Below are 27,280 nucleotides of genomic sequence, written 5' to 3' on the forward strand. Positions count from 1 at the left end.
CCATATTCACCAAATAAAAGAATTAGATAGCTATGTGCCCATAGATATCAGGATTAGGTAGAAAAATGTGCCCTTAGATATTAGCTAGCCACAGCGGACCCCCAATTGCTGGCTGAGTGCAGGTTAGGGCAGTGTGCAGGATGGGTGCAGGGACAGGGTGCTGGTTAGGGCAGTGTGCAGGGACAGGGTGCTGGTTAGGGCAGTTCAGGCTGGGGCAGGGACAGGGTGCTGGTGGTTCGGCAGTTCAGGCTGGGGCAGGGTGCAGGGACAGGGTGCTGGTGGTTAGGGCAGTTGTGGCTGGGGCTGGGGCAGGGACAGGGTGCTGGTTAGGGCAGTTCAGGCTGGAGCAGGGTGCTGGTTAGGGTAGTTGTGGTTGGGATAAGATATGGGAGAGCTGTATTGTGTCACTTTGCTGCATATTAAACTATAGTGCCAGACTATTTCCTCCTCTTGTTTTTTTTAGTTGTGGCTGGGGCAGGGTGCCTGGGGAAGGGTGCAGGTGCAGGATAAGATGCAGGGACTGGGTGCTTGGGGTAGGGTGCAGGGACAGGGTGCCTGGGCCAAGAGCCAGGGTGCCTGGGGCAGGATGCAGGGACTGGGTGCCTGGGGCAGGGTGCCTGGAGCAGGGTGCAGGGACTGGGTGTCTGGAGCAGGGTGCAGGGACTGGGTGCCTGGAGCAGAGGCCAGGAGAAGGGTGCCTGGGGAAGGGTGCAGGGTTCCTGGGGAAGGGTGCAGGGTGCCTGGAGAAGGGTGCCTGGGGCAGGGTGCAGGGGCCAGGAGCATGGTGCCTGTGGAAGGGTGCCTAGGGAACGGTGGAGGGGCCAGGGTGTCTGGGGAAGGGTGCAGGGTTCCTGGGGAAAGGTGCAGGGTCCAGGGGCAGGGTGCAGGAGCATTGTGCCTGTGGAAGGGTGCAGGGGCCAGGAGCATGGTGCCTGTGGAAGGGTGCAGGGTGCCTAGGGAACAGTGGAGGGGCCAGGGGCAGGGTGCCTGGGAAAGGGTGCAGGGTGCCTAGGGAAGAGTGCAGGGGCCAAGGGCAGGGTGCCTGGGGAAGGGTGCAGGGTGCCTGGGGAAGGGTGCAGGGGCAGGGTGCCTGGAGCAGGGTGCAGGGACTGGGTTCAGGCACTGGGTGCCTGGGACAGGGGCCAGGAGCAGGGTGCCTGGGGAATGGTGCAGGGTGCCTGGGGAAGGGTGCATGGGCAGGGTGCCTGGTGCAGGGTGCAGGGGCCAGGAGCATGGTGCCTGTGGAAGGGTGCAGGGTGCCTAGGGAACAATGGAGGGGCCAGGGGCAGGGTGCCTAGGGCAGGGTGCATGGGCCAGGAGCATGGTGCCTGTGGAAGGGTGCAGGGTGCCTAGGGAACAGTGGAGGGGCCAGGGGCAGGGTGCCTGGGGAAGGGTGCAGGGGCCAGGGTGCCTGGGGAAGGGTGCCTGGGGTGGGGTGCCTAGGGCCATGGGCAGGGTACACTCTTGGTGGGGAGGAGGGTGCTAGTGGGTAGGGGGGTTGTCAGTGGAGGGGGGGGGGGATGCCCGTGGGTGGGGAGGAGGGTGCCACTTTTAGGTGGGGGGGATTGCCTGGAGGCGTAAAAAAATGATCGAGGCTCCAGCCGCGGTAATGAGGGATGCGGGAGCCGGCTTCATTACTTCCTCCCTCCCTCCTTCTCTCTGAATGGCCCCCCTGATGTGTCCCCCCCCCCTCCTTGTAGGCAGAGTGAGCGCAGCGGAGCAGCCAGCCGAGTCCTCTTACCGCTGATCCACTCGTACTCGCATCGGACCTCCATGTGCTTCCTGTGACGTCATAGTAAACAGGAAGCACATGACAGGAAGCACATGGAGGTCCGATGCCAGTACGAGTGGATCAGCGGTAAGAGGACTCGGCTGGCTGCTCCGCTGCGCTCACTCTGCCTACAAGGAGGGGGGGGGGGACACATCAGGGGGGTATTCAGAGAGAGGGAGGGAAGGAGGAAGTACTGAAGCCGGCACCCGCATCCCTCAGTACCGCGGCTGGAGCCTCGATCATTTTTTCCTCCTCCATATTCTGCCCAGCCGTCGGGATTCAAGAGGGGGGGCCCGGGATAGTGGGAGGGCTCCCCCAAATCGGGAGAATCCCGACAAAAACGGGATGGTTGGGGGGTATGCGCTGAGCAGGGGTCAGTCCATTCTCCTGCTTGCAGGGGGAAGCTGCATTGTGACATCTAGTAATCTTAACAGAGCAGGGGGGCACAATCTGGATGACTGGAAGCATTAGTGGGGCATAATGCAGCAGATGCACAGCAGAGGAGTCGCTTGATACTCGGCTACAAGTCAGAAATTTAGGTCTGACGCGAGTATAAGTCAACCCCCCTATTTTACAAAAGTAGATCAGTCCTAAATTTCTCGACTTGTAGTCAAGTATATACGGTAAGCAAAAAATTACGTGAAATTATGAAATACTACTATTACATACGATATCAGTTACGATTTTCCCTGAAATTTCGCATTACGATTACGATGCGAAAATGTAAATTTCGATGGAAAATTTTGCGCATGCGAAATTTCGGCCCATCACTGCCTGTGTCACTAGTGTCAAGCTTTTTTTCTAGGCTCGGGCATCCTGCCCACATATTTCATACACAGTAGCTTGTTGATATGTTCTATAATCTATGATCGAAGACACCATTGTACTATGCTTTTAATAAACTTTCAATAAAAAGGTTTTAATAAAACTTTCAATAAAATGCTGAAACTAAATTCTTACCATTGGGACTTTGTAATCTTTAGAAATGGACCCGTTAAAGGGAATCTTAGTAAGCGTATCCAGGTCCACACAGTCTATTGCAATTGAGATAAAACTGAACGCAGTAGTGGGGAGATTCAGTCCAAGCGAAGCTTTTATCTAAAAGACACAGAAAACCATTTAAATGTGTCTAGCAAATATATATTCCGGCGTATAAGACGACCCCCCAACTTTTCCAGATCAAATATAGAGTTTGGGATATACTCGCCATATATAACACTACCCTTCTTCCAACGCACACCAAATGAAAATTAAAAAACATAATATACTGTTGCTATGTATGAACAGATACTGGTGCTGTACTGTATGTAGTACCCGGCATATAACAGTATACAGGTGATTGACTAGTTGAATTGGTCAACCTATTAACCATAAGAGGCACAGTACAGTGGAGGACCTAGGAGAGGCTGGAAGCTTCTATCCGTACAAATCACAGGAGCTGCAGCACAGCAGAGGTTGTCAGAGAGGCTGTGGGGTGGCCAATACCCTAGAGGCGATTACGGGCCGGGGTGGGCCGGGCTGGGCCGCACCTTCTGGTGAGTCTCTCTATGAAGGGGGGGAAGTGAGTTACCACCCATTATTTTGAGAACTGGAAATCCAGAAATATGGACAATGTATGCATGTGACGCTAAACCTGTACTATCTTGAAATTTTATATACTGGACACACATCCAATAGGAAGCGAACTGCGTTTACCTATATAAGTTATAAATATTGTAACATTGCGCTTGGTATTGTGAGCACTGTATTTTATTGCTTTATGATTTTTCCATAAATGGATTGGTCAGCTCTCCTTGTCTCCCTGTTTATTAGAGCGGTATGGAAGAATAGATTGTGCTGTGCCCATAAACCACGCCTCTTTCACCCGCCTGGCCCGCCCTTGTATTCTATTTACCTCTTTCTCCGCCTCTCAGACTGCGCACATGCTCGCCTGCACCGCTTCACTACAGTCCTCGGCATCAAAATCTGATGGGCAGTAACAGGATAGGGCGGGCCAAATGGGTGGAAGAGGCTCTATCTTCCATACCCTTGGCATCCCAGACCTTGCAGCGTGAGCAGTGAGCTCCCCTCCCCCCCCCCCCCCCAGCATACGTGGCGACCGCCAAATCTTAAGCACCAGGTAATTAATGATCAGCATGTCGACATAAGAGCATCACATATGCGCATCATGTAAACATCAGCATATCCCGTATGCACATCGCGTATCAGCATCGTGTATCAGCATCAAAGACACCCGGTGTATAAGATGACCTCCGACTTTTCAGAAGATTTTCAAGGGTTAGAAAATAGTCTTATACATCGCACTCACTCCCCACATCCAAAACCTCACAAAGTCCTGCAACTTCCACCTTCGTAAACTCTGCAACATCTGTAAGATTCGCCCGTTCCTGACCTCTGCCACCACCAAACTTTTCATCCATGCCCTCATAATTTCCCGCCTTGACTACTGCAATGCCCTTCTGTCTGGTCTCTCTATGTCCCGAATAGCCCCGCTGCAGTCCATCAGGAATGTGGCAGCCAGAATTATCCACTCCTCCCATCGCTCCACCATGGTGGCTCCCCTCTGTGAATCCCTCCACTGGCTTCCTATCCAGTCCAGAATCAGATTCAAGATACTGTGTTTGACCTACAAATCTGTCCACAAAACCTGTCCAACCTACATTTCCGATCTTACTCAGAGGTACACACCTAGCCGCTCACTCTGCACCTTCAATGAACTTCGCCTGACCGCCACCCACATCACCCAGTCCCATGCATCTTCAAGAAGGCCCTCAAAACTCACCTTTTCCCTCTGGCCTACCACCCTTCACAAGTGCTCTAAACCCGCAGCTGAACTCTGGTCCCCTACCTTTCGTGTCCCTACCTCTCCCTCTAGATTTTAAGCCTTTGGGCAGGGTCCTTCTCCTTTTGTGTCCTACCTGATCATGCACCTCCATTACTGTGCACCCATGCTATGCATTTGAGTGAACCTAACTTGCCTAATCTCCATGCTCCATCCAGTGACTGACTAAGCATTAACTTGTACTCATACTGTGCTGCGTGATTTGGTTTTTCTTGTATTCTTGTATTGTCGTATTGCTGTATGTCACCCCTAAATATTGTCTGTAAACTAAACTAATGTCCAGTGCTGCGTAATATGTTGGTGCCTTATAAATACAATAAATATATATACAGTGACTTGCAAAAGTATTCGGCCCCCTTGAATTTTTCCACATTTTGTCATATTACTGCCACAAACATGAATCAATTTTATTGGAATTCCACATGAAAGACCAATACAAAGTGGAGTACACGTAAGAGGTGGAACGGAAATCATACATGATTCCAAACATTTTTTACAAATCAATAACTGCAAAGTGGGGTGTGCGTAATTATTCAGCCCCCTGAGTCAATACTTTATAGAACACCTTTTGCTGCAATTACAGCTGCCAGTCTTTTAGGGTATGTCTCTCTACCAGCTTTGCACATCTAGAGACTGAAATCCTTGCCCATTCTTCTTTGCAAAACAGCTCCAGCTCAGTCAGATTAGATGGACAGCGTTTGTGAACAGCAGTTTTGAGATCTTGCCACAGATTCTCGATTGGATTTAGATCTGGACTTTGACTGGGCCATTCTAACACATGGGTATGTTTTGTTTTAAACCATTCCATTGTTGTTCGGCCTGTGAGTTTAGGTGGACGGCCTTGTCCTGGTAGGTTTACAGTTGTGCCATACTCCTTCCATTTCTGAATGATTGCTTGCACAGTGCTCTGTGAGATGTTCAAGGCTTTGGCAATCTTTTTGTAGCCTAAGCCTGCTTTACATTTCTCAACAACTTTATCCCTGACCTGTCTAGTGTGTTCTTTGGACTTCATGGTGTTGTTGCTCCCAATATTCTCTTAGACAACCTCTGAGGCCGTCACAGAGCAGCTGTATTTGTACTGACATTAGATTACACACAAGTGCACTCTATTTAGTCATTAGCACTCATCAGGGAATGTCTATGGGCAACTGACTGCACTCAGACCAAAGGGGGCTGAATAATTACGCACACCCCACTTTGCAGTTATTTATTTGTAAAAAATGTTTGGAATCATGTATGATTTCCGTTCCACTTCTCACGTGCGGGTGCCCATCTCCAATGATCCTACACGGCCATGGCGTGCCTTGCTGAGACTCAGCAACAATACAAAGTGCTTGAGAGATGCCTCATTTGTGACAGCCCCCCCCCCCTCCCCCCAAATGAAATACAACGCTGCTTATGTTGGATTGGCTGTACCAGCAGCAAGGAGGGAGGAGTCTGAAGAGGAATCAGAGGAGGAGGATGGTGGCTGTGGACGAAGAGCAAGAGGAGCGGGCTTCCCAGGGGCTTATCACCTTTCAGGGGACCCTAGTCTTTTCCATGGATGGAGGGAGCAAACCAAGGTGGAGGATGTTTCCCTGGATGAGGTAGAGGCGCTAGAGTCCTCTTCTTCAAACCTCATTAGAGTGGGGAAGTTCACGCTAACGTGTCAGAGTAGCGATCCCCGCCCATATCAAAACCATAAAGGACACAGACCTGTACAGGGTGGCAACCTTATTAGACCCTCGGTACAAACAGAAAATGGTTGAGATGCTACCACAATCACAGAGGGTGGTAAAAATGCCGAACTTCCATACCAAGCTCAGACAGAGGCTGTATGCTGCTTTTCAGAGTGGTTGTACATAATCATAATCAGAATCATTTATTTTTCCAAGTACAGAAGGGGAGTTTGTACCTGGAATTGGTTTAGGCTCATACTGGTTCTGGAAGGAGGTGGGGGGAATAATGTCTGAAAGCCAAGAGCCGAGGCTGCCATACTACAGCATCACAAGTCAAACTTGACAATCATCTGTTATCCCTAAGGAGACATGGGAGGTAGGGCAGAGGGAGGTGAAGAAAGTACAAGAAGGGCCATTAATAGCCATTCGAATTGCTGCTGAGGGTCATGTGCCAATCATGTCTTACGTCATGTGAGGTACATCTTCTGTACAATGCCTCAACAGCTTGCTTCTGGATCCACCCTCAGACAATGCCTCAACCCACAGATACCCAGGGTCAGGGATGCTCGGATAGTACTTTTTAATACCCGAATGGATTCGAATCCGGGTACCCAGATATCCGGATCTGATTCGGATATCCGGATCCGATATCCGACCACATTACCCGCGGATACCCGACCTATTCGGGTATCAGGATAGAAAAACCGGAAGTTCTCTTTAAATAGCTTTAAAAAGGGGTTTTAGGGTAAATGATGCATGTAGCATCATGTTTTTTTAAAGGGAAACACTAAGTTATTATTTGGTGGACATAAAATGAAAAAAAAAAAAGGCCTGTAAATTATTAACATCAGGATAGGTTCCAGCAGGGGCGCCTCTGGCCATTTTGTCACTCCAGGCACGGAAACCTGTGCCCCCCTCCATGAAAATATTCACAATGCGGCAGCTTTTCACCAGAAAATAATCGTATTACAGTAGTGGTTCAGTGCAATACTACGAGCCGCCGATCTACCGCCACTATGTCACTGTGTCCAATTGTAAAAATGTACTGCTTGATTGTACTTTTGGTACATTTTTGCCATGGATTGATTGAAATTCTGATCGATGTGGTGGTTGATAATCGCCATATTCGGTCATTTTGAAAGAATCTGTCTGTAAAAATGAATGCATGTATTGACAGCTATAGGCTAGGGTTACTAATAACAAGATTGGATGCTTCAATTGTAAGGGTAAGATTGGGGGGCAAAGTAGAGAGTAACAAGGAACATTTATAATTACTTTTCTCCTGGCGGACTCAGTGCTGACTCGCTCAGTAGGCAGTAGCAGTGTTAGGGAGTCTTGCCCAAGGTCTCCTACTGAATAGGTGCTGGCTTACTGGGTAGAAAGAAGCAGAGATTTGAACCCAGGTTGCCTGTGCCAGAGGCAGAGCCCTTAACAATTTCACTATCCAGAAAGAGGAGGAAAAGACAGCCAGCACTAGGGGAAGGGGGGGGGGGGCAAAGGTGAATGAGGGAGAGAGGAGGAGTGGAGAGAGACTGAGAATAGCCTGACATCGAGCAGAGACCTTATCTGTATTGCAGCCACATAACACAGGGGCGACTTGCCTGTAATGTGACTCCTGTCCTGCCTGTCTCTCACACAAGTCAGAAAGCAACCCTTCTGGGGTCTAGGGACAGTCTAAATCTTTTCAACCTGTGAAATACCTTATCTAGCTGACCACATGCAGTCTTTACAATGATAAGAGAGCAGACAGAATTTTTTTCTGTAGGAGGCAAGCCTCTCTTCTGTATCATGCTGTGCACATTTACCAGCTTGCCATCAAATTGTACATTTATTTCCTTCAACCAGCCTAGTGCTTCACATTTCCTTATACACTGTACCAGCAGCCTGGGGGAAAATCTCCCTCCTTCCCCCCTGGCCAGTCCATTCTGGAATGCACACAAAGACACCATCCTCCTCTTCTTTTCAAGTCATAAGGAGGGGCGGGCAGGACAGGAGTCACACAGACACACTCTAGATCCCTAGATAGCACTAACATTAGGGAATGCCATACAAAGTGCTGTAGACAAAAGGTTTGTAGATTCCTTATTTGAGGCTGAGCAGTAGAGGCTTTCATTACAACTTTTTATCTCCGTTTCCTAAGTTTTCAGTCTCTAAGGACAGGAAAAATAAACTTTTTTTTCACTCAAAGCGCCCTGCCATAAATCTGGAGCTCTAGGCAATTAGCTTATCAGCTGGTCTCTAGAAGCGCCTCTGGGTTCCAGACATCGGTCGACGGTCGTGCAGCCCACATTGTGTCCAAAGTCCAATCGCACAACTGGGACATGACAGTTTTCAGCCCAGATACCTCCAAAAAATGACACCGCAATTGTGTTTTGGGTTGAATATAGATGGTGGTATCAGCAGCAATGGCCTGTGGCACTGTGGCGGTGGGAGCCAGCGCCAGCTTGCTTCAGCCTCTTGAACTCTTCATGCTCAACAACATGTTTTTTGGCCAGATGGGTGATGAAGCTGGAGGTGCCATACTTGTAGGGGTCACATCCTCTGCTCATATGTAGTTTGCACACATTGCATATGGCAAACTTGCTGACCAATGAGGGCAGAGTGAAAAACCGCCAGATTGGAGAGGTGAAGATTCCCCTGCGCCTGAATGGGATGCTGCTGCTTTTATTCCTGTGGCGGTTGGGGGTTGAGTGGTGCGGCTGGTGGTAGCGGCAGAAGGATGTGGGTCCTGCATTCCACGGCCACTGTCTGCAGTGCTGATCCTCCGTGCCAAACCCACCGACGCATCCTACTTTTCAGAGTCAGAGCTGACATCCCCATCCTGTGGATGGTAGTCACGGTCCTTCATCCCATCATCAACATCATACCCCCCTCCTCAAAACCCAGAACATCCTCCTCAAACGTCTTGCGGCTAACAGCCCTGAGTTCAATTTTGGCGCCTGGAGCGAAAAGCTCGCTGACTGAGGGTAGGCTGCCTGCTGGGGTCGACACTGACATGGCAGACCTTCTGAGGGTGGCCGTAATGTTGCTTCCTGTCCTCTTGCCCTTGCTGCCCCTTACCCGGCTGCCGATGCCAGCAGACATAGTACAACTTATACGTGATGATGTCACCAGATGATGTGGGGTACTTTTACTTTAATAAAATCGGGGTTGGACTTTACATCAAATCAGCACGGAGTGACAGACCGCAGAGTAGAGGACAGACAGTGCACACTATCTGTCTGTCACACTGACAATGCTCAGCACAGCAGCACTGCAGTAATCTGTAGTAAGCTAACACAGTACTACTCTCTAACAACTAACTGCAGTACTAACTACTATACAATACAATAACACAGTCATCCTATTCCCTAACCTATACTGTCCTGCTGGCCTGCACGGCACACACAGACACAGACAGGACCTAACTAAATGAATGAAATCAAACAATTACAAGCTAGCTAGCTAAAAAAAACAATAGAACAATAGTGTAGTGAAGGTGTTTAGCACTCAAAGCTTTATGCTGGGCATACACGGGTCGATCCGGCGGCCGATTAGCCACCGGATCTACCCCCGCCGCGTCCCCGCCACGTCCCCGCTCGTCTGCGTGTGCGCGCAGATTGATTCCCGCTCGTCCCCGCCGGCGCTTCTTATCACCCGCTCGATTCGCCGCTATTGTCCGCCTGCGGAGATTGAGCGCGGAATCGATCTCCGCGGCGATCGGACACGTCGGATATTATCAATCGAGCCATCAGGCTCAATTGATAATCCTCCCCTCGACGCCGTGTATGCCCAGCATAAGGTTTCACTGGCGTATCCAGACGGGGGTTCTGTATATATGGAACACCCCCCTGAGACTCCTGTACCTTTAAAAAAAATTCCCTGAAATCGCTGAAGCAGACAAGCTGGTAAATATACAGAGGCTTGCCTGCAGGGTCTGTGGGAAAAACTCAGCTCTTTCTCTATTGTAAAGACTGCATGTAGACAGCTACATAAGGTATGTCACAGGTTAAAAAGTTTTTGACAGTCCCTAAACTCCAGGAGGGCTGCCTGCAGCTTGTGTGAGAGGCTGACCATCCCTTACATCCTCCACACCCCTATGGACGGTATACCTATATCCTTCCCCTATTCCCACAATCCTCCCCACCATGTTGTTAATGTTTTGTTTTTGCTGCCAATAAAGCTTTTTTGGATTTGGCTGGCAGGGACAGGAGACACAGTACATGCAAGTAGCCTCTGTGTGATGTGGGACTGCAATACAGATACGCTATCTGCTCTATCTGTCTCTCCACTCCACCTGGGGGGCAATCTCCCCCCAGGCCCCCTTTCATTCAGTGATGGTGTCTGGTGTATTCAGGTTTGTTGTTGTAAGGCAAGGCAACATTCTAGGCTAGCTGATAAAACTGCAATTAAAGGGCAGGCAAGCTGGTATATATACACAGCATGATGCAGAGCTTGCCTGGAGGGTCCGTGGGCAAAAATCTGTCTCTCCCCTATGTCATAATGACTGCATCTTGCTAAACAAGGTAAACATTTTTTGACAGTCCCTAGACTCCAGGAGGGCTGCTTTCTGACTTGTGTGAGAGACTGGCAGGGACAGGAGTCCTATTACAGGCAAGTAGCCTCTGTGTGATGTGGGACTGCAATACAGATAATGCTCCATCTCAGGCTATTCTCAATTTCTCTCCACTCCTCTTCTCTCTGGGCTAGTGCACGCCAAAATCACAATAGCAATCGCTAGCAATTAGTGAGTGTGATTTTCAGAGCGATTTCTGAATGAATCACTCAAAAAAATGCTACATGCGGTATACCTGCGATTTTGAAAAAATCACAACGCTGCTGTGGGAACACCCACATAGGGTAACATTAGCCAAGCGCTTTTCAAATCAATGTAGATTTGAAAAACGCTCAGAAGCCCTCTTGGTGTGCACCAGCCCTCCCTCATTCACATTTGTTTCCCTCTTCCCCTAGTGCTGGCTGGCTGTGTCTTCTTGTCATACAGGAAAGCTAAATAAAAGTGCAATCCTGGTGAGGCAAATTATTATTATTTAGTCTTTATATAGCGCCGCCATCTTCCGCAGATGCATATATCCCTGCATCATATGGGTATCGCTTGCGCTATGTGACATGTGACATATTCCACTGAATTGTCCAAACAACTTCTATCTCCCGTTCCTCTCTCAGGGAGTTCTTCCAGCGCTGTCCCCTGTTCAAATTTGCTGCTTCCAGAAGCCCTCAGAAAGACTTGTGTCCTTGAGTACTTCCAAAGATAGGCAGCTCCGTAATACGCCAGCGCACTTTTGTGCATGGGCAGTATGGAGCCACCTGTATTCAGAATCACTCGGGGACATAAGTGCTTCTGGGCCTTTCAGGAATCCCCCCCTTAAAAATCCTGCGTTTGCCCCTGGGTTTATCACTGTATACAGCACTTGGTAAGCCAACTGCACTGGAGCAAGTCTGTCAGTGAGCAGCCAGCCACACAAGCAAGGACGATCTGTCTCATCATGCCAGCCCTCCTTATTACACAGGGGGGCTGGCCAGGGTTCCCTTCTGTGATTGGGTGCTATGGCTAGTCTGGGAGCCCTCTGATTGGCTTAATGAGGTCGGGGGGGGGGGGGGGGGCTGGCCAGAGTTAACCTCTGTGATTGGTTGCTAGGGCTTCTGCTGGGAGCCCTCTGATTGGCTGGGAGCCCTCTGATTGGCTCGATGACATCATCTCCTTTGTTACAGTACCCGGATCTGGATATCCGTCGGATATCCGCGGGTATCCGGATTATGCAGCCAGATATCCGTATAGAGCTTTCCGGATTTTGGCCCAGGTATCCGGAATCCGGATCCGACCGAATAGCGGAATAATGGTCGGATACCTGGGTTACCCGGATGTCCGGGATCTGGATGAGCATCCCTGCCCAGGGTGGGACCGAGGCAGAGGCAAGAGAGGCTCCAGCCTCAGAGCACAGTGTAGGAGGGGGCACACAACTCACTTGGTTATCATTCCCCTATTGTTTTTGAAGCAGAAATAAATAAGAAAAGAGGATACATGGCAGTGACTGCAAGCCAGATAACTAAAGATTAAGGTGTTGGGAGGGGTTGGGGGCCCTGGGTGCCTCTTAGTCTAATAGCAATCAGTGTGTAATGGCTGGGGTGGGAGGGATGGGGGGGGGAGCACTTTGGTGTCTCCGCCTTGGGTGTTGGAGGACTTGGTCACAGCTCTGCAGGTACCCAACTATGTTAAGTTAATGATCACCATGGACACTCTGAGGAGTGAAGAATCTCATGCATGTACAATTGTTACCCATTAATACCCTGGCACATGCCAGTTACTCCAGGCCTCATGTCCACCTTGGCCACAGACACAGCTGTTCTGCCCCACCACCAACACTACAACCTTTATCTCATTTCGTCTGACTTCGATTGGCTGTACTCAAACCTATATATATATATATATATATATATATATATATATATATATATATATATATATATACAGAGGGGTTACAGCACATGTGTACTGTAGCCCCTCTGTATTTATATAATTCTCACGGAGACTGGGGATCTCCAGGCTGCGTGCATGCTTTGCATAGTATTGCATATAATTTGGCTTGTGTGGCTCATTCCTTGGTATATATATATATATATATATATATATATATATATATATATATATATATATATATATATATATATATATATATATATATATATATATATATTATTACCCTGATGCATACCAGTTACTTCAGGCCTCATGTCTGTCCTGGCCACAGGCACAGCTATCCTGCGCCACCACCATCCAGTATCTCGTTTGGTCCTACTTCAATTTGCTGTATCCCATCAGGAAACTTATATTATAACCCCTCCCCCCCCAAGAAATATTATTGCCCTGGTGCCTTCTTGTTATTTCTGGCCTAATGTCCGCCCTGGCCAGTGACTACAGGAACAGTTACCATGCACCACCACCAGCATGGCACACAGTATGCCATTTGGTCCTACACTGGTTGGCTGTAAGCAAAATATTATTAGTTTTCCTAGTGCATGGCAGATACTTCAAGGCAAGCATCTGTCTCATGCAAAAGCTGAAATTCAAATATTTATTCGGCATGAAATTGCCCAGTTTTCATGGCCTCTTGTCTTATGCAGAAACTGAAATTCAAAAATTTATGCTGCAGGTAATTGCCCAATTTTTCAGGCCTCCGGTGTGGCTGCCACAACAATATTTTAGGCAGGGAACTGCACAATTTTTAATGCCTCATGACAGCAGTTTAAAATGTTTAGGCAAATAAATGCTACATTTTTCAGGCATCTCAGACAATGGCTGCACAGAACAGTTTTTAGGCAGGTACACACGGCGGCCATTCTAAAGACCTATATTTGAAAAATCTTGAAAATATGTGTGACTTCTGGCATTTACACATGAAAAATGCCCCTGCGTAAAAAAAATAATATTTTTTAAAGAACATTTCGCCCTTGACTCTGTCATGCCACTGTGCAGGTTTTTGTACACTTTGTTCATCTTTACAAAATAAATTCTAGCTGCAGAAATGCCCTTAAGGTTTTTCATATTCACCATTCCTTAGGTCGATGGGGCTCACAGTGAATTTCTGCTTTGTGAATTTTTGCGGTTAAATACACAAATGCATTGCGAACATGATATTGCGATGTTCGGCCATCACTACTTATAAAATTCTATAGCTGCCGTGGGGCTTGATTCACTAACCGGCGCTAAGTGTTAGCGCCGGAGTGAAAAGCCACTTAGTGTGCCTTATTAGAATTAAGGGGCCTTATCAGAGTTAGTGTGCCTTACAGAGATAAGGGGCCTTATCGGTGCCTTATCATAGTTAAGTGGCCTTACCAGAGTTAGTGTGCCTTATCAGAATAGCACAGCGAGCGCTACGAACTTATGCCTGATAATTGACAATGACGAGAGCTCTACTCATCGTCAATTATCAGGCATAAGTTCGTAGCACTCGCTATGCTATTCTGATAAGGCACGCTAACTCTGGCAAGGCCCCTTAACTCTTATAAGGCACACTATTTGTCTTAGTGAATTTGTCTTAGTGAATCAAGCCCCTAGCGCCCTGGTTTGCACCCACGAAGTGTTAAGGCACACTAACCGGCTTAGTGCTGGTTAGTGAATCAAGCCATTAGGAGCTTGATTCACTAACCAGCACTAAGCCGGTTATTGAGCCTTAACACTTTGTGGGCGCAAACCAGGGCGCTAGGGGCTTGATTCACTAAGGCAAATTCACTAAGACAAATAGCGTCCCTTATCAGAGATAAGGGGCCTTATCAGAGTTAGCGTGCCTTATCAGAATAGCATAGCGAGCGCTACGAACTTATGCCTGATAATTGACGATGAGTAGAGCTTTCGTCATTGTCAATTATCAGGCATAAGTTTGTAGCGATCGCTATGATATTTTGATAAGGCACACTAACTCTGATAAGGCCCGTTAACTCTGATAAAGCACCGATAAGGCCCCTTATCTCTGATAAGGCATGCTAGCTCTGATAAGGTCCCTTAACTCTGATAAGACACCGATAAGGCCCCTTATCTCTGATAAGGCACGCTAACTCTGATAAGGCCCCTTAACTCTAATAAGGTGCACTAAGGCCTTGATTCACTAACCGGCACTATGCCGGTTAGTGTGCCTTATCACTTAGTGGGCACAAACTACAGTGCTAACCTTATCTGAGGTTAGTGTGCCTTATCTGAGGTTAGTGTGCCTTATCTGAACTTAGTGCCCCTTAAGTAGCTTTGTGCACACTAAAAAATGTAGCTTTGTGCATCTTTTACTGTGCACAAAGCTACTTAAGGGGCACTAAGTTCAGATAAGGCACACTAACCTCAGAACCAGCCAGAACCAGCGGGGCCCCCAATACCCCGTGCCTGACACCCCCCCTCCCCCCACAGATGCTGGGTCAGATTCCAGCCCACTTCTGCCGAGGGCAAGCGAGACTGAGGTCAGGCGCCTTGTGGCCTCACTCAACCCTAGAAAAGCCGCCGGCCCGGATGGTGTGACACCTGCATGTCTTAAATCCTGCTCGCAGCAGTTATCCCCCGCCCTCTCCTCCATCTATGCAAAGTCCATACAGGAGGGCAGAGTCCCCAAATGCTTCAAGGGGTCTACAATCATCCCTGTCCCCAAAAAGCAGGGTATATCCGACCTAAATAACTACAGGCCTGTGGTCCTCACCTCGGTCATCATGAAGACCTTGGAGAAGGCAGTCCTGGCCGAATTTAAGAACTCCACGCTCCCCCGACTAGACCCGTTCCAGTTTGCGTACAGAGCAAACAGGTCCACTGACGACGCCATCAACATCTGCCTTGAGCTCATCAGTGACCACCTGGATAAGCCTAATTCATACGCCAGAATCCTCCTACTTGACTTCAGCTCAGCATGTAATACAATCTGCCCTCGCATCCTCCAGAACAACCTGGAGGCACTTGGCGTCCACTCGTCCCTACGCCACTGGATCACAGACTTCCTGACCAACAGATCACAAGTCGTCAAGCTGGGCAAATTCTCCTCCCAAGTAAGGTCTACTAACACAGGTGCACCACAGGGCTGTGTCCTGTCGCTAATCCTGTTTTCCATCTACACCAACAACTGCAGATCCACAGCAGACTCGGTCAAGGTCGTTAAATTCGCTGACGACACCACCATCATTGGTCTAGTGTCCAACAATGATGAGCAAGACTATCGTCAACAAGTCAACAGAATTTGCCACTGGTGCAAGGAAAACAGGCTGGTCCTCAACACAGCCAAAACCGTTGAGAGGGTTGTTGACTTCAGGAAGCAGGCCCCCACCCCACCCCCAATCTTCATTGAAGGCATGGAGGTGGAAAAGGTATCTAGTGTCCACCTCCTTGGAACCCAGATCACCAAGGAACTTTTCTGGAAGTCTCACACGAGCACCACTCAGAGGAAGGCCCAACAAAGGCTCTTCTTCCTCCGCCAGCTGAGGAAGTTTGGGATGGCACAGGAGCTTATGTCTAACTTCTACTCTGCCACCATAGAATCCGTCATCTGCACCTCTATCCTGGTGTGGTATGCTGGATCCTCAAACAGGGACAAATACAAGCTCCAGAGGGTCATCAGGTCAGCGGAGAGAATCATTGGGAAACCACTCCCTTCGCTTGACCTCCTCTACAACTCCAGGCTGCGTTCCAGAGCACAAAGGATCGCAAATGACGGCTCACATCCAGGCCACCGTTACTTTAATGTGCTCCCATCCGGTAGAAGGCTACAGACCATTTCCACCAAGACAGCTAGGCACAGGAACTCCTTCTTCCCTGCTGCTGTTAAACTCATGAATTCCATTCACTGGCTCCCTCCGTCAGGCCAGTAGTCAGATCATACAGTGTTTGTTGTTTTCCCCTGTCACCCGTGTCCCTATTAGTGCCCTACTCTGCTAAGCTACACCTATCTCAGTGTACATTTTACGCGCACTATTGTGTTTTTACTGTAATGCGTCATCCACCTACTGTTGGTTTGATTTTGTTTCTTTTTTTGCTTGGGTGCTAGATGTCATGGTGGTTATCAATGTCTCTGCTGTTGCCTTTTGTGTTGCTTTTTATCTTTTATTTTTTATTTTTATTATGTTGTGTCGCGGAGTTCTCTGTTGTGCCAAACCCAATTCCGGGCATGACCCAGTCATGCTTGGCGAAATAAACTGATTCTGATTCTGATTCGGATAAGGCACACTAACTCAGATAAGGCACACTAACTCAGATAAGGCTCACTAACCTCAGATAAGGCACACTAACCTCAGATAAGGCACACTAACCTCAGATAAGGCACACTAACCTCAGATAAGGCACACTAACCTCAGATAAGGCACTCTAACCGGCTTAGCGCCGGAAAACTCTTTTTTACTCTGGCGCTAACACTTAGCGCCGGTTAGTGAATCAAGCCCAAAGTGGCTTTTCACTCCGTTAGTGAATCAAGCCCCTGGTGTCATGTGGGTTGTGGTAGCAAGTGGTGAAACTGAAAATCATGGGGTCATCCAAGTGTTTACATCCTATCCCTTGCCTCGCTGCCCTGGTAGTCTCACAGCCTGGGGGCCCATCTTGCAAGGGTCATAAAACAAGTGTGGACATTGTTATCTTCAAACCCATAAAAGTTTAGCCACAAAAACACCTGATCTGAAGGATCAACACCTTTATCAGAGAGTATGAAGTTGTAGTCGGGGCCCCCTTACTGCTCTTACCCCCCGGCAGTTGGAGGGGATGCTCCCCTGTAGTTATGCCCCTGCATCCAGTACAGATAGCCAGATGACCTTGGCAGCATGGTAGCCAGAATTCACCCCCCATATAGATTTCAAGAAGTCCTCCCTGTATAGGTAGCCAGCTGTTTTCCCCAGTATAGGTGGCCAATGGTGCCCCCAGTGTAAACAGGCAGTGCCCCCCATCCTGTAGTTGGGGGGGGGGGGCGATAGCGAGCAGAGGAAAGGCCAAGGTAGGTGAGTATGTCACCATTCAGGTTGGTAAAGATGTACACAATCTGGTTTCCTCTTTGGGCTTCTTGACTTCAATAGCTGCAGCATCATTCATCACGTAAAACACCAGTTGCATTGAGTCATGTGATGTCTGACATCTTGCAGCTATGGAAACCAGGACGCCGAAGAGGAAGCTGGCTGGGATGGTGAGCTACTTACCTCAACTTAACTCAGCTGTGCTCTATCTGCATTCTCTGTGGCTCTGCTGCTCCCCCCTCTGGCACTCGACCTCGGTGGCCCTATGCCTCACCCACCCCTAAAAACAGGACTGCTACGTGTTAGCCAAATATTTCAGTTGCATTCTGTTTCAGTAAAACAGCCTTCTACAATATGTCTTCAGTGTAAACTCACCAGGGAGATGTTAGGTTTAGATCCGGCAACAATGGTCAGAGATCCAGCAATGATGTACTATTAGAAAAAAAAACAGAGGGTTGCACTTACATATACAATATAATACATTACAATGATACCACTAATTAATGTTTAAGATGCAGTGTGACACCCATTCTGGCCTATCCTAGCAAAGGGTGTAACTAGAAATCACTTTGGATGGGGCCCCCTCCCTCCCTCGCTTTCTGCACAGGTAAACTGAAAACCAATGTTAATAAGATGGCTAATGCACACTTTAATGTGTTTTCCCCATGCAGATATAAACAGACAGCAGTTAAGCTCTGCACACATTTTCTCTATCAATTACATTAGCTTCTGTGATAAAATGTGTATGTTTTCACATGTACAGACACATATGGCATGCAGTAAATGCATACAGAAAACTGACAGACGAGTTTGCGCCCAGTCCCAGTTTCTTATTACACTCACTCTGTCCCACTCAATAGAGCAGAACTGGCTCTGCAGATTCCTCCAGCATCGCTACAGTACAGAGCACTTGGAAAGGGGGTGGAGAGGCTGGGGTGCTGTACACAAGACCCTGCTGAACATTGAATAGGGACTGTCTGCAAGTCTTTGTCTGCAGAACTTGTATGATTCCTTATCAGTTGCCGATGCAGTCAGTAGAACAAAACAATTGTGTAGAAAGCTTTTTATCTCCATGCCCTTAGTTGTCAGTCTCTCAGGACAGGTAGAAGACAAGTTCTCCCTCCCATGGGGCCCCCTGAGGCTTCTGGGCCCCCCTGCTGCTGCATCTCCTGCAGGGTCTATTGTTACACCCCTGTTACTAGGGGAGCACTGTCTTCCAGGATAAAGAACAGGATACATACTGTTTAGTAAAGGATCTTTTAAACTTTTTAGTAATTCAAGAGTGGATAAAAACCTACTACGAATTACGGGTTGGGCAGTGACTGTGAGTAGGAAATAAGAACAGAGTACAGCGCTGCAAACAAAAGGAAAGGAGGGCAATGAGTTCCTATTCCACTCCTTGCTGTGGCTTATCACTTTAGCGTATTATAGGCTAACTTAGCATGGCAGTTTAAGGGTTAAAAACAGTCATAACAGGAACTAGTACCAGGAGAAATGAGTATGGGGTTGTCAGGCTCGTCTGGTCAATAACCACAGTTCAGACTGTATGCCCATATGACTGACCCAGAGCCCAGCCCATAACACCTGCGCAATCTCCTACCTAACACAATACTAATACCCTGCAGGCAGATGTAGCATACAATCTGACAGATAGCTAATCACCAGACAGGACCTGAATACTTAACAATGCAATCTGGGCACAGCAGACTAGAGGTAGGAGAGCCAGGAGCTCCAGAAAGCAGTAGCAGGTCCAAGATAGGAACTTTCCAGAGATTTTGTAGTCAAGACAGGCCAAAGTCAATCCAGGCAGAGTTCATGCAATCCGTGTCCAAGCAAGGGTCAATCCAGGCAGCAGTCCAGGATCAAGGCAAGGTTGACAAAAGGAATCCAGCAGGTAAAAGCGTGGTCAGTTCAAGGCAGTGGTGGGCAACAGGAATCAAACAGAGGCTAAGCATGGTCAAGGTACAAAGCAGTAGTTGTCAACAGGAATCAAGCAAGACAGTAAGCGCTACCCAGAAACAAGCCAAAGCTAAATGCTATCACGGGCGATGACTGGGGGCGCTCACCAGGTTTAAATACTAGGGCTAACCAATTAACATAAAGCAGAATTGAAAAGAAACCAATCATGATCCAGCGTGTCAGCTGATCAGCTGACACACAAGCACAGGCGCAGGAGTCACTGTTTACATCTGCAGAGCGCGTACTGAGAGCGCGTCCTCCGCCTATCCAATGGGAGCTGAGCAGCCTCCTGCGCTCCAGTGATTTCAGTGGCTGTCGGCGCTGCAGCTCGGGTCTTGGCATTCTGCTGCTGACAAGCGGACCTTACAGTACCACCTCCACAGGAGTGGACTCCGGACACTCCAATCTACAGTGGTGTGAAAAACTATTTGCCCCCTTCCTGATTTCTTATTCTTTTGCATGTTTGTCGCACTTAAATGTTTCTGCTCATCAAAAACCGTTAACTATTAGTCAAAGATAACATAATTGAACACAAAATGCAGTTTTAAATGATGTTTATTATTTAGTGAGGAAAAAAAACTCAAAACCTACATGGCCCTGTGTGAAAAAGTGATTGCCCCCCTTGTTAAAGAATAACTGAACTGTGGTTTATCACACCTGAGTTCAATTTCTGTAGTCACCCCCAGGCCTGATTACTGCCACACCTGTTTCAATCAAGAAATCACTTAAATAGGAGCTATCTGACACAGAGAAGTAGACCAAAAGCACCTCAAAAGCTAGACATCATGCCAAGATCCAAAGAAATTCAGGAACAAATGAAAACAAAGTACTGTAATTGAGATCTATCAGTCTGGTAAAGGTTATAAATCCATTTCTAAAGCTTTGGAACTCCAGCGAACCACAGTGAGAGCCATTATCCACAAATGGCAAAAACATGGAACAGTGATGAACCTTCCCAGGAGTGGCTGGCCGACCAAAATTACCCCAAGAGCGCAGAGAAAACTCATCCGAGAGGCCACAAAAGACCCCAGGACAACATCTAAAGAACTGCAGGCCTCACTTGCCTCAATTAAGGTCATTGTTCATGACTCCACCATAAGAAAGAGACTGGGCAAAAACGGCCTGCATGGCAGAAATCCAAGGCGCAAACCACTTTTAAGCAAAAAGAACATTAAGGCTCGTCTCAATTTTGCTAAAAAAAACATCTCAATGATTGCCAAGACTTTGTGGACCGCCGAGACAAAAGTTGAACTTTTTGGAAGGTGCGTGTCCTGTTAAATCTGTCGTAGAAGTAACACAGCATTTCAGCAAAAGAACATCATACCAACAGTAAAATGACCTGAATCCTATTGAGATGTTGTCGCATGACCTTAAAAAGGCAGTTCATGCTAGAAAACCCTCAAATAAAGCTGAATTACAACAATTCTGCAAAGATGAGTGGGCCAAAATTCCTCCAGAGCACTGTAAAAGACTTGTTGCAAGTTATTGCAAATGCTTGATTGCAGTTATTGCTGCAGGGTGGCCCAACCAATTATTAGGTTCAGGGGGCAATTTCTTTTTCACACAGGGCTATGTAGATTTTGAGGTTTTTTTTCTCACTAAATAATAAAAACCATCATTTAAAACTGCATTTTATGTTCAATTATGTTATCTTTAACTAATGGTTAACGGTTTTTGATGAGCAGAAACATTTAAGTGTGACAAACATGCAAAAGAATAAGAAATCAGGAAGGGGGCAAATAGTTTTTCACACCACTGTAGGTTTATCAGGGTACTTCAACTCTTTGATCGCTACATCAGCATGAATGTGCTTAGCAGGAACCCAAGATCTTTCCTCTGGTCCATATCCCTTCCAATCAATCAAAAATTTTAATGAATGTCTCAAAAAAGGGGAATCAAGAATTCTTTCGACTTCAAATTCTTGCTCACAATCAACCTCAATGGGTGGAGGGTGTTGGTCTGAAGGAATATATTTAGCTGCAGATTTCAGCAGAGAAACATGAAAAGAGTTGAACATGACCTCTGAGTTGAACTAATAATCTGATGATTGTTAATAGGAAGCTCAGCAAAGGGTAAAATTAAAATTGTACCCATTCTTCCTGACAATCTGAAACAAAACCTCTTAAATATTGCTCTACGTTCTGATTCATTCTTTCAGTTTGCCCATTGGATTCAGGATGAGACCCAGAAGAAAATGACAAAGAGACTGCTAATTTGTCACAAAAAACACGCCAAAACTGAGAAACAAATTGCACCCCCCATCAGATACAATATTTTCAGGAAGACCATGATTTTTAAAAATATTCTCAACAAAAAATCGAGCTAATTCTGTAGCTGATGGAAATCTATGAAGAGGCACAACATGAGTAATCTTGCTAAACTTGTCCACCACTACTCAAATAACAGTTTGACCCTGAGAAACTGGAAGAAATTGGAAGATCAACCACAAAATCCATGGATATATGTGTCCAGGGTTTATCAGGAATGGGTAATAGTAACAGGGTACCTTGAGGTGTGACTCGTGCAACCAAACAGACAGAATATGACTTAACAAAAGCAGCAACATCCTTACTGAGAGGGCCACCTTACATATCTTCTAAGAAGATCAACAGTCTTTTTAACCCCAGGATGACCTGCAGATCTATCCTCATGAAATTGTTTAAAGACTAGTTCTCTATAATCACACGGAATAAGCAATTGTTTCATGTGGTTTATTCTGAGGAACCTGGTCTTGCATTTTGAACAATTGGTTGGATAGTTCAGGTGACAATTTACAAGTGGAAATAATGCATTTCTTGGGAATTACAGGTACAGAATCCATACTGTAATTTTCTTCTCAAAACATCTTGACAAGGCATCAGCCTTGATGTTTTTTAACCAGGTTTATAGGTGATAATGAAATTGAACCTGGAGAAAAACAATGCCCAGCGGGCTTGTCGAGAATTTAGTTTCTTGGCATTTTCAATATATTCAAGGTTCTTGTGATCAGTATAAATTGTCACCAGATTCTCTGCTCTTCCAACCAATGTCTCCACTCTTCTAAGGCTAATTTGAGAGTTAATAATTCTCTATTTCCAATGTCATAATTTCTTTCTGCTGGAGAGAATTTTCAAGAGAAGAATGCACAGGGATGTAGTTGCTCAGGGCTACCACAAAACTGTGATAACACTGCCCCAACTCCCACCTCAGATGCATCAACCTCGACAATGAAAGGTCTCTTGACATCAGGGTGAACTAACACTGGTGCAGAACAAAAAAGCCTGTTTAACCCCTCAAATGCCACAACAGCTTTAGGACTCCAAATGGCGCAACTTTAGCAGAGAAGTTACTAATAAACTTTCTGTAAAAATTTGCAAAGCCTAAAAAACATTGCAAAGTTTTAAGACTGTCAGGCCGAGGCCACTCTATTATTATTATTATTTAGTATTTATATAGCGCCGACATATTATGCAGCGCTGTACAGTGTATATATATTGTCACTAACTGTCCCTCAAAGGAGCTCACAATCTAATCCCTACCATTGTCATATGTCTATATTATGTAGTGTAAGTACTGTAGTCTAGGGCCAATTAACTTATCCGTGTGTTTTTTTTGGAATGTGGGAGGAAACCGGAGTGCCCGGAGGAAACCCACGCAGACACGGAGAGAACATACAAACTCTTTGCAGATAGTGCCCTGGCTGGGATTCGAACCAGGGACCCAGTGCTGCAAGGCGAGAGAGCTAACCACTACGCCACCGTGCTGCCCACTCTAACACCGCTTTGACTTTCTCCTCATTCATAGCCAAACCGGTATCAGAAATTACATAACCCAGGAATGTGACCTGTTTCACTTCAAAAATACATTTTTCAAACTTAGCATACAAGCGATTCTTTCTCAACTTGGTTAACCCTCCTGGCGGTTTGCAAAAAAATCGCCAGGGGGCAGCAAATCTTTTTTTTTAAATTTTTTTTTTTTTCATGTAGCGAGACAAAGTCTCGCTACATGATAGCCGCTGCTCAGCGGTATCCCCCCAGCCCCTCCGATCGCCGCCGGCGATCGGAGATCCGGAGATCCCGTTCAAAGAACGGGATCTCCTGGAGGGCTTCCCCCGTCGCCATGGCGACGGGCGGGATGACGTCACCGACGTCATCGACGTCGTGACGTCAGAGGGGACTCCGATCTGCCCCATAGCGCTGCCTGGCACTGATTGGCCAGGCAGCGCACGGGGTCTGGGGGGGGGGGCGGCCGCGGCGAGAGGAATTGCGGCGGATCGGCGGGTAGCGGCGGCGATCGGGCACTGCACGCAGCTAGCAAAGTGCTAGCTGCGTGCAGCAAAAAAAAAATTATGCAAATCGGCCCAGCGGGGCCTGAGCGGTGCCTTCCGGCGGCATAGCCCGAACTCAGTTCGGGCTTACCGCCAGGAAGGTTAATACTTTTTTCACATGAATACGATGTTCAGACAGAGAAGAGGAAAAAAATCAATATATAGTTAGAGTTGAGCCGAAATTTTAGTAATTTCGCATTACTAAAATTACGCATGCGAAATTTGCGATTACGATGCGAAATTACGGTAGCGTAATTGCCATTAAAATCGTAATTGAAAATACCGTAAGCGTAATTTTCAACGCGTAATTTCGCGTTTCGTTCATGCCGTAATTTCGCATTAAACGCTACCGTAATTTCGCGTTAAACCGTAACGCTCCGTATAATATAAAAAAGCCGCCGACTTTAAGGGTTAATAGCAAAGCCCCCTTAAATACTAAGAGCCTCAAATTTGGAGAATATATTAAGGAGATCAGGAGGAATAAGAGGAAAATTTTTTTTTTCAAAAAGACCTTATAGTTTTTGAGAAAATCGATGTTAAAGTTCCAAAGGAAAAATGTAAACATTTAAAAACCCGCCGACTTTAACGGTTAATAGCAAAGCCTGCTTAAAGTTTAGGAACACCAAATTCCCAGGGTATATTAAGGGGATCAGTGGGAATAAGAGGAAAACATTTTTTTTCAAAAAGACCTTATAGTTTTTGAGAAAATCGATTTTTACGTTTCAAGGGCGAAAATGTCTTTTAAATGCGGAAAATGTCAGTTTTATTTGCACAGGTAACAATAGTGTATTATTTTCATAGATTCCCCCAAGTGGGAAGAGTTTTACTTACTTCGTTCTGAGTGTGGGAAATATAAAAAAAAAACGACGTGGGGTCCCCCCTCCCAGACTTCTTTAACCCCTTGTCCCCCATGCAGGCTGGGATAGCCAGAATGCGGAGCACCGGCCGCGTGGGGCTCCGCACCCTGACTATACCAGCCCGCATGGTCCATGGATTGGGGGGTCTCGGAAGGGGAGGGGCAGCCAAGCTTTCCCCTCCCCCTCCGAGCCCTTGTCCAATCCAAGGACAAGGGGCTCTTCTCCACCTCCGATGGGCGGTGGAGGTGGAGGCCGCGATTTCCTGGGGGGGAGGTTCATGGTGGAATCTGGGAGTCCCCTTTAAAAAGGGGTCCCCCAGATGCCCACCCCCCCTCCCAGGAGAAATGAGTATAGAGGTACTTGTACCCTTTACCCATTTCCTTTAAGAGTTAAAGTAAATAAACACACAGACACTTAGAAAAAGTATTTTAATTGAACAAAAAACATAACCACGAAAAAAGTCTTTTAATATTCTTAATTAACCATTAATACTTACCTGTCCCTTTAAATAAATGATCCCTCGCAATATCCTCGGAAATGTTCTATCAGTTACAATGTAACAAAGTTATTACAATGTAACAACTTTGTTACATTGTAACTACGCCGCACCCGACGTCACTCACCGCCTCCGCCGCCACCGCGTCTGTGCTGCAGGACCCGACAGAGCTCTGAGCTATAGCTCAGAGCTCTCTAAGCATCTTTGTATTCGGGCTCCAAGGAGCCCCATTGGTCCTTAGCAGACCAATGGGGTTCCTTCTGATTTAAAGGAACCCCATTGGTCTGCTAAGGACCAATGGGGCTCCTTGGAGCCCAAATACAAAGATGCTTAGAGAGCTCTGAGCTATATAGCTCAGAGCTCTGTCGGGTCCTGCAGCACAGACGCGGCGGCGGCGGCGGCGGCGAGTGACGTCGGGTGCGGCAAAGTTGTTACATTGTAATAACTTTGTTACATTGTAACTGATAGAACATTTCCGAGGATATTGCGAGGGATCATTTATTTAAAGGGACAGGTAAGTATTAATGGTTAATTAAGAATATTAAAGGTCTTTTTTCGTGGTTATGTTTTTTGTTCAATTAAAATACTTTTTCTAAGTGTCTGTGTGTTTATTTACTTTAACTCTTAAAGGAAATGGGTAAGGGGTACAAGTACCTCTATACTCATTTCTCCTGGGAGGGGGGGTGGGCATCTGGGGGACCCCTTTTTAAAGGGGACTCCCAGATTCCACCATGAACCTCCCCGCCAGGAAATCGCGGCCTCCACCTCCACCGCCCATCGCAGGTGGAGAAGAGCCCCTTGTCCTTGGATTGGACAAGGGCTCGGAGGGGGAGGGGAAAGCTTGGCTGCCCCTCCCCTTCCGAGACCCCCCAATCCATGGACCATGCGGGCTGGTATAGTCAGGGTGCGGAGCCCCACGCGGCCGGTGCTCCGCATTCTGGCTATCCCAGCCTGCATGGGGGACAAGGGGTTAAAGAGGTCTGGGAGGGGGGACCCCACGTCGTTTTTTTTTTGTATTTCCCACACTCAGAACGAAGTAAGTAAAACTCTTCCCACTTGGGGGAATCTATGAAAATAATACACTATTGTTACCTGTGCAAAAAAACCTGACATTTTCCGCATTTAAAAGACATTTTCGCCCTTGAAACTTAAAAATCGATTTTCTCAAAAATTATAAGGTCTTTTTGAAAAAAAAAAATTCCTCTTATTCCCACTGATCCCCTTAATATACCCTGGGAATTTGGTGTTCCTAAACTTTAAGCAGGCTTTGCTATTAACCGTTAAAGTCGGCGGGTTTTTAAATGTTTACATTTTTCCTTTGAAACTTTAACATCGATTTTCTCAAAAACTATAAGGTCTTTTTGAAAAAAAAATTTTTCCTCTTATTCCTCCTGATCTCCTTAATATATTCTCCAAATTTGAGGCTCTTAGCCTTTAAGGGGGCTTTGCTATTAACCCTTAAAGTCGGCGGCTTTTTTATATTATACGGAGCGTTACGGTTTAACGCGAAATTACGGTAGCGTTTAATGCGAAATTATTGCATGATACGACTGTAATGCGAAAATTACGCTTACGCGAAATTTCGCGAAATCCTTCTTCATTACGATTATGTACTTACGGCCATAATCGTAATTACACTAATTACGCGAAATTTCGCGAAATCGTAATTAGGTCATTACGCTCATCTCTATATATAGTCAAGATAAATGACCATAAATTTCCCAAGGTACTCACAAAATACATTGTTATCAAAATCCTGGAATACAGCAGGGGCATTACACAACCCAAAAGGCATGACCAAATAATATTCATAGTGACCATCTTTAGTATTAAAGGCAGTTTTCCACTCGTCACCCTCTCTGATGCTTGGTACAACATAACACGATTCTTTGTAAACACTCTTTTTCACACTGAGTAGGCCAACTGATCAACTGACC

General features: G+C 46.8%; 1 protein-coding gene across 1 annotated transcript in view; it reads right to left on the reverse strand.

Moving 5' to 3' along the window:
- LOC137536225 (membrane-spanning 4-domains subfamily A member 4D-like) overlaps positions 1–27,280 on the reverse strand; it is an 82,950-nt gene that overhangs the window by 19,471 nt on the left and 36,199 nt on the right. Inside the window, exons 4-5 of the mRNA XM_068258343.1 lie at positions 18,101–18,157; positions 2,732–2,869 (exon numbers count right to left, since the gene is read on the reverse strand). Coding sequence (XP_068114444.1) covers positions 2,732–2,869; positions 18,101–18,157 — 195 coding nt within the window. The remainder of the gene's footprint in view (positions 1–2,731; positions 2,870–18,100; positions 18,158–27,280) is intronic.

Source organism: Hyperolius riggenbachi, chromosome 10 (genome assembly GCF_040937935.1).
Source record: "Hyperolius riggenbachi isolate aHypRig1 chromosome 10, aHypRig1.pri, whole genome shotgun sequence".
Taxonomy (NCBI): domain Eukaryota; kingdom Metazoa; phylum Chordata; class Amphibia; order Anura; family Hyperoliidae; genus Hyperolius; species Hyperolius riggenbachi.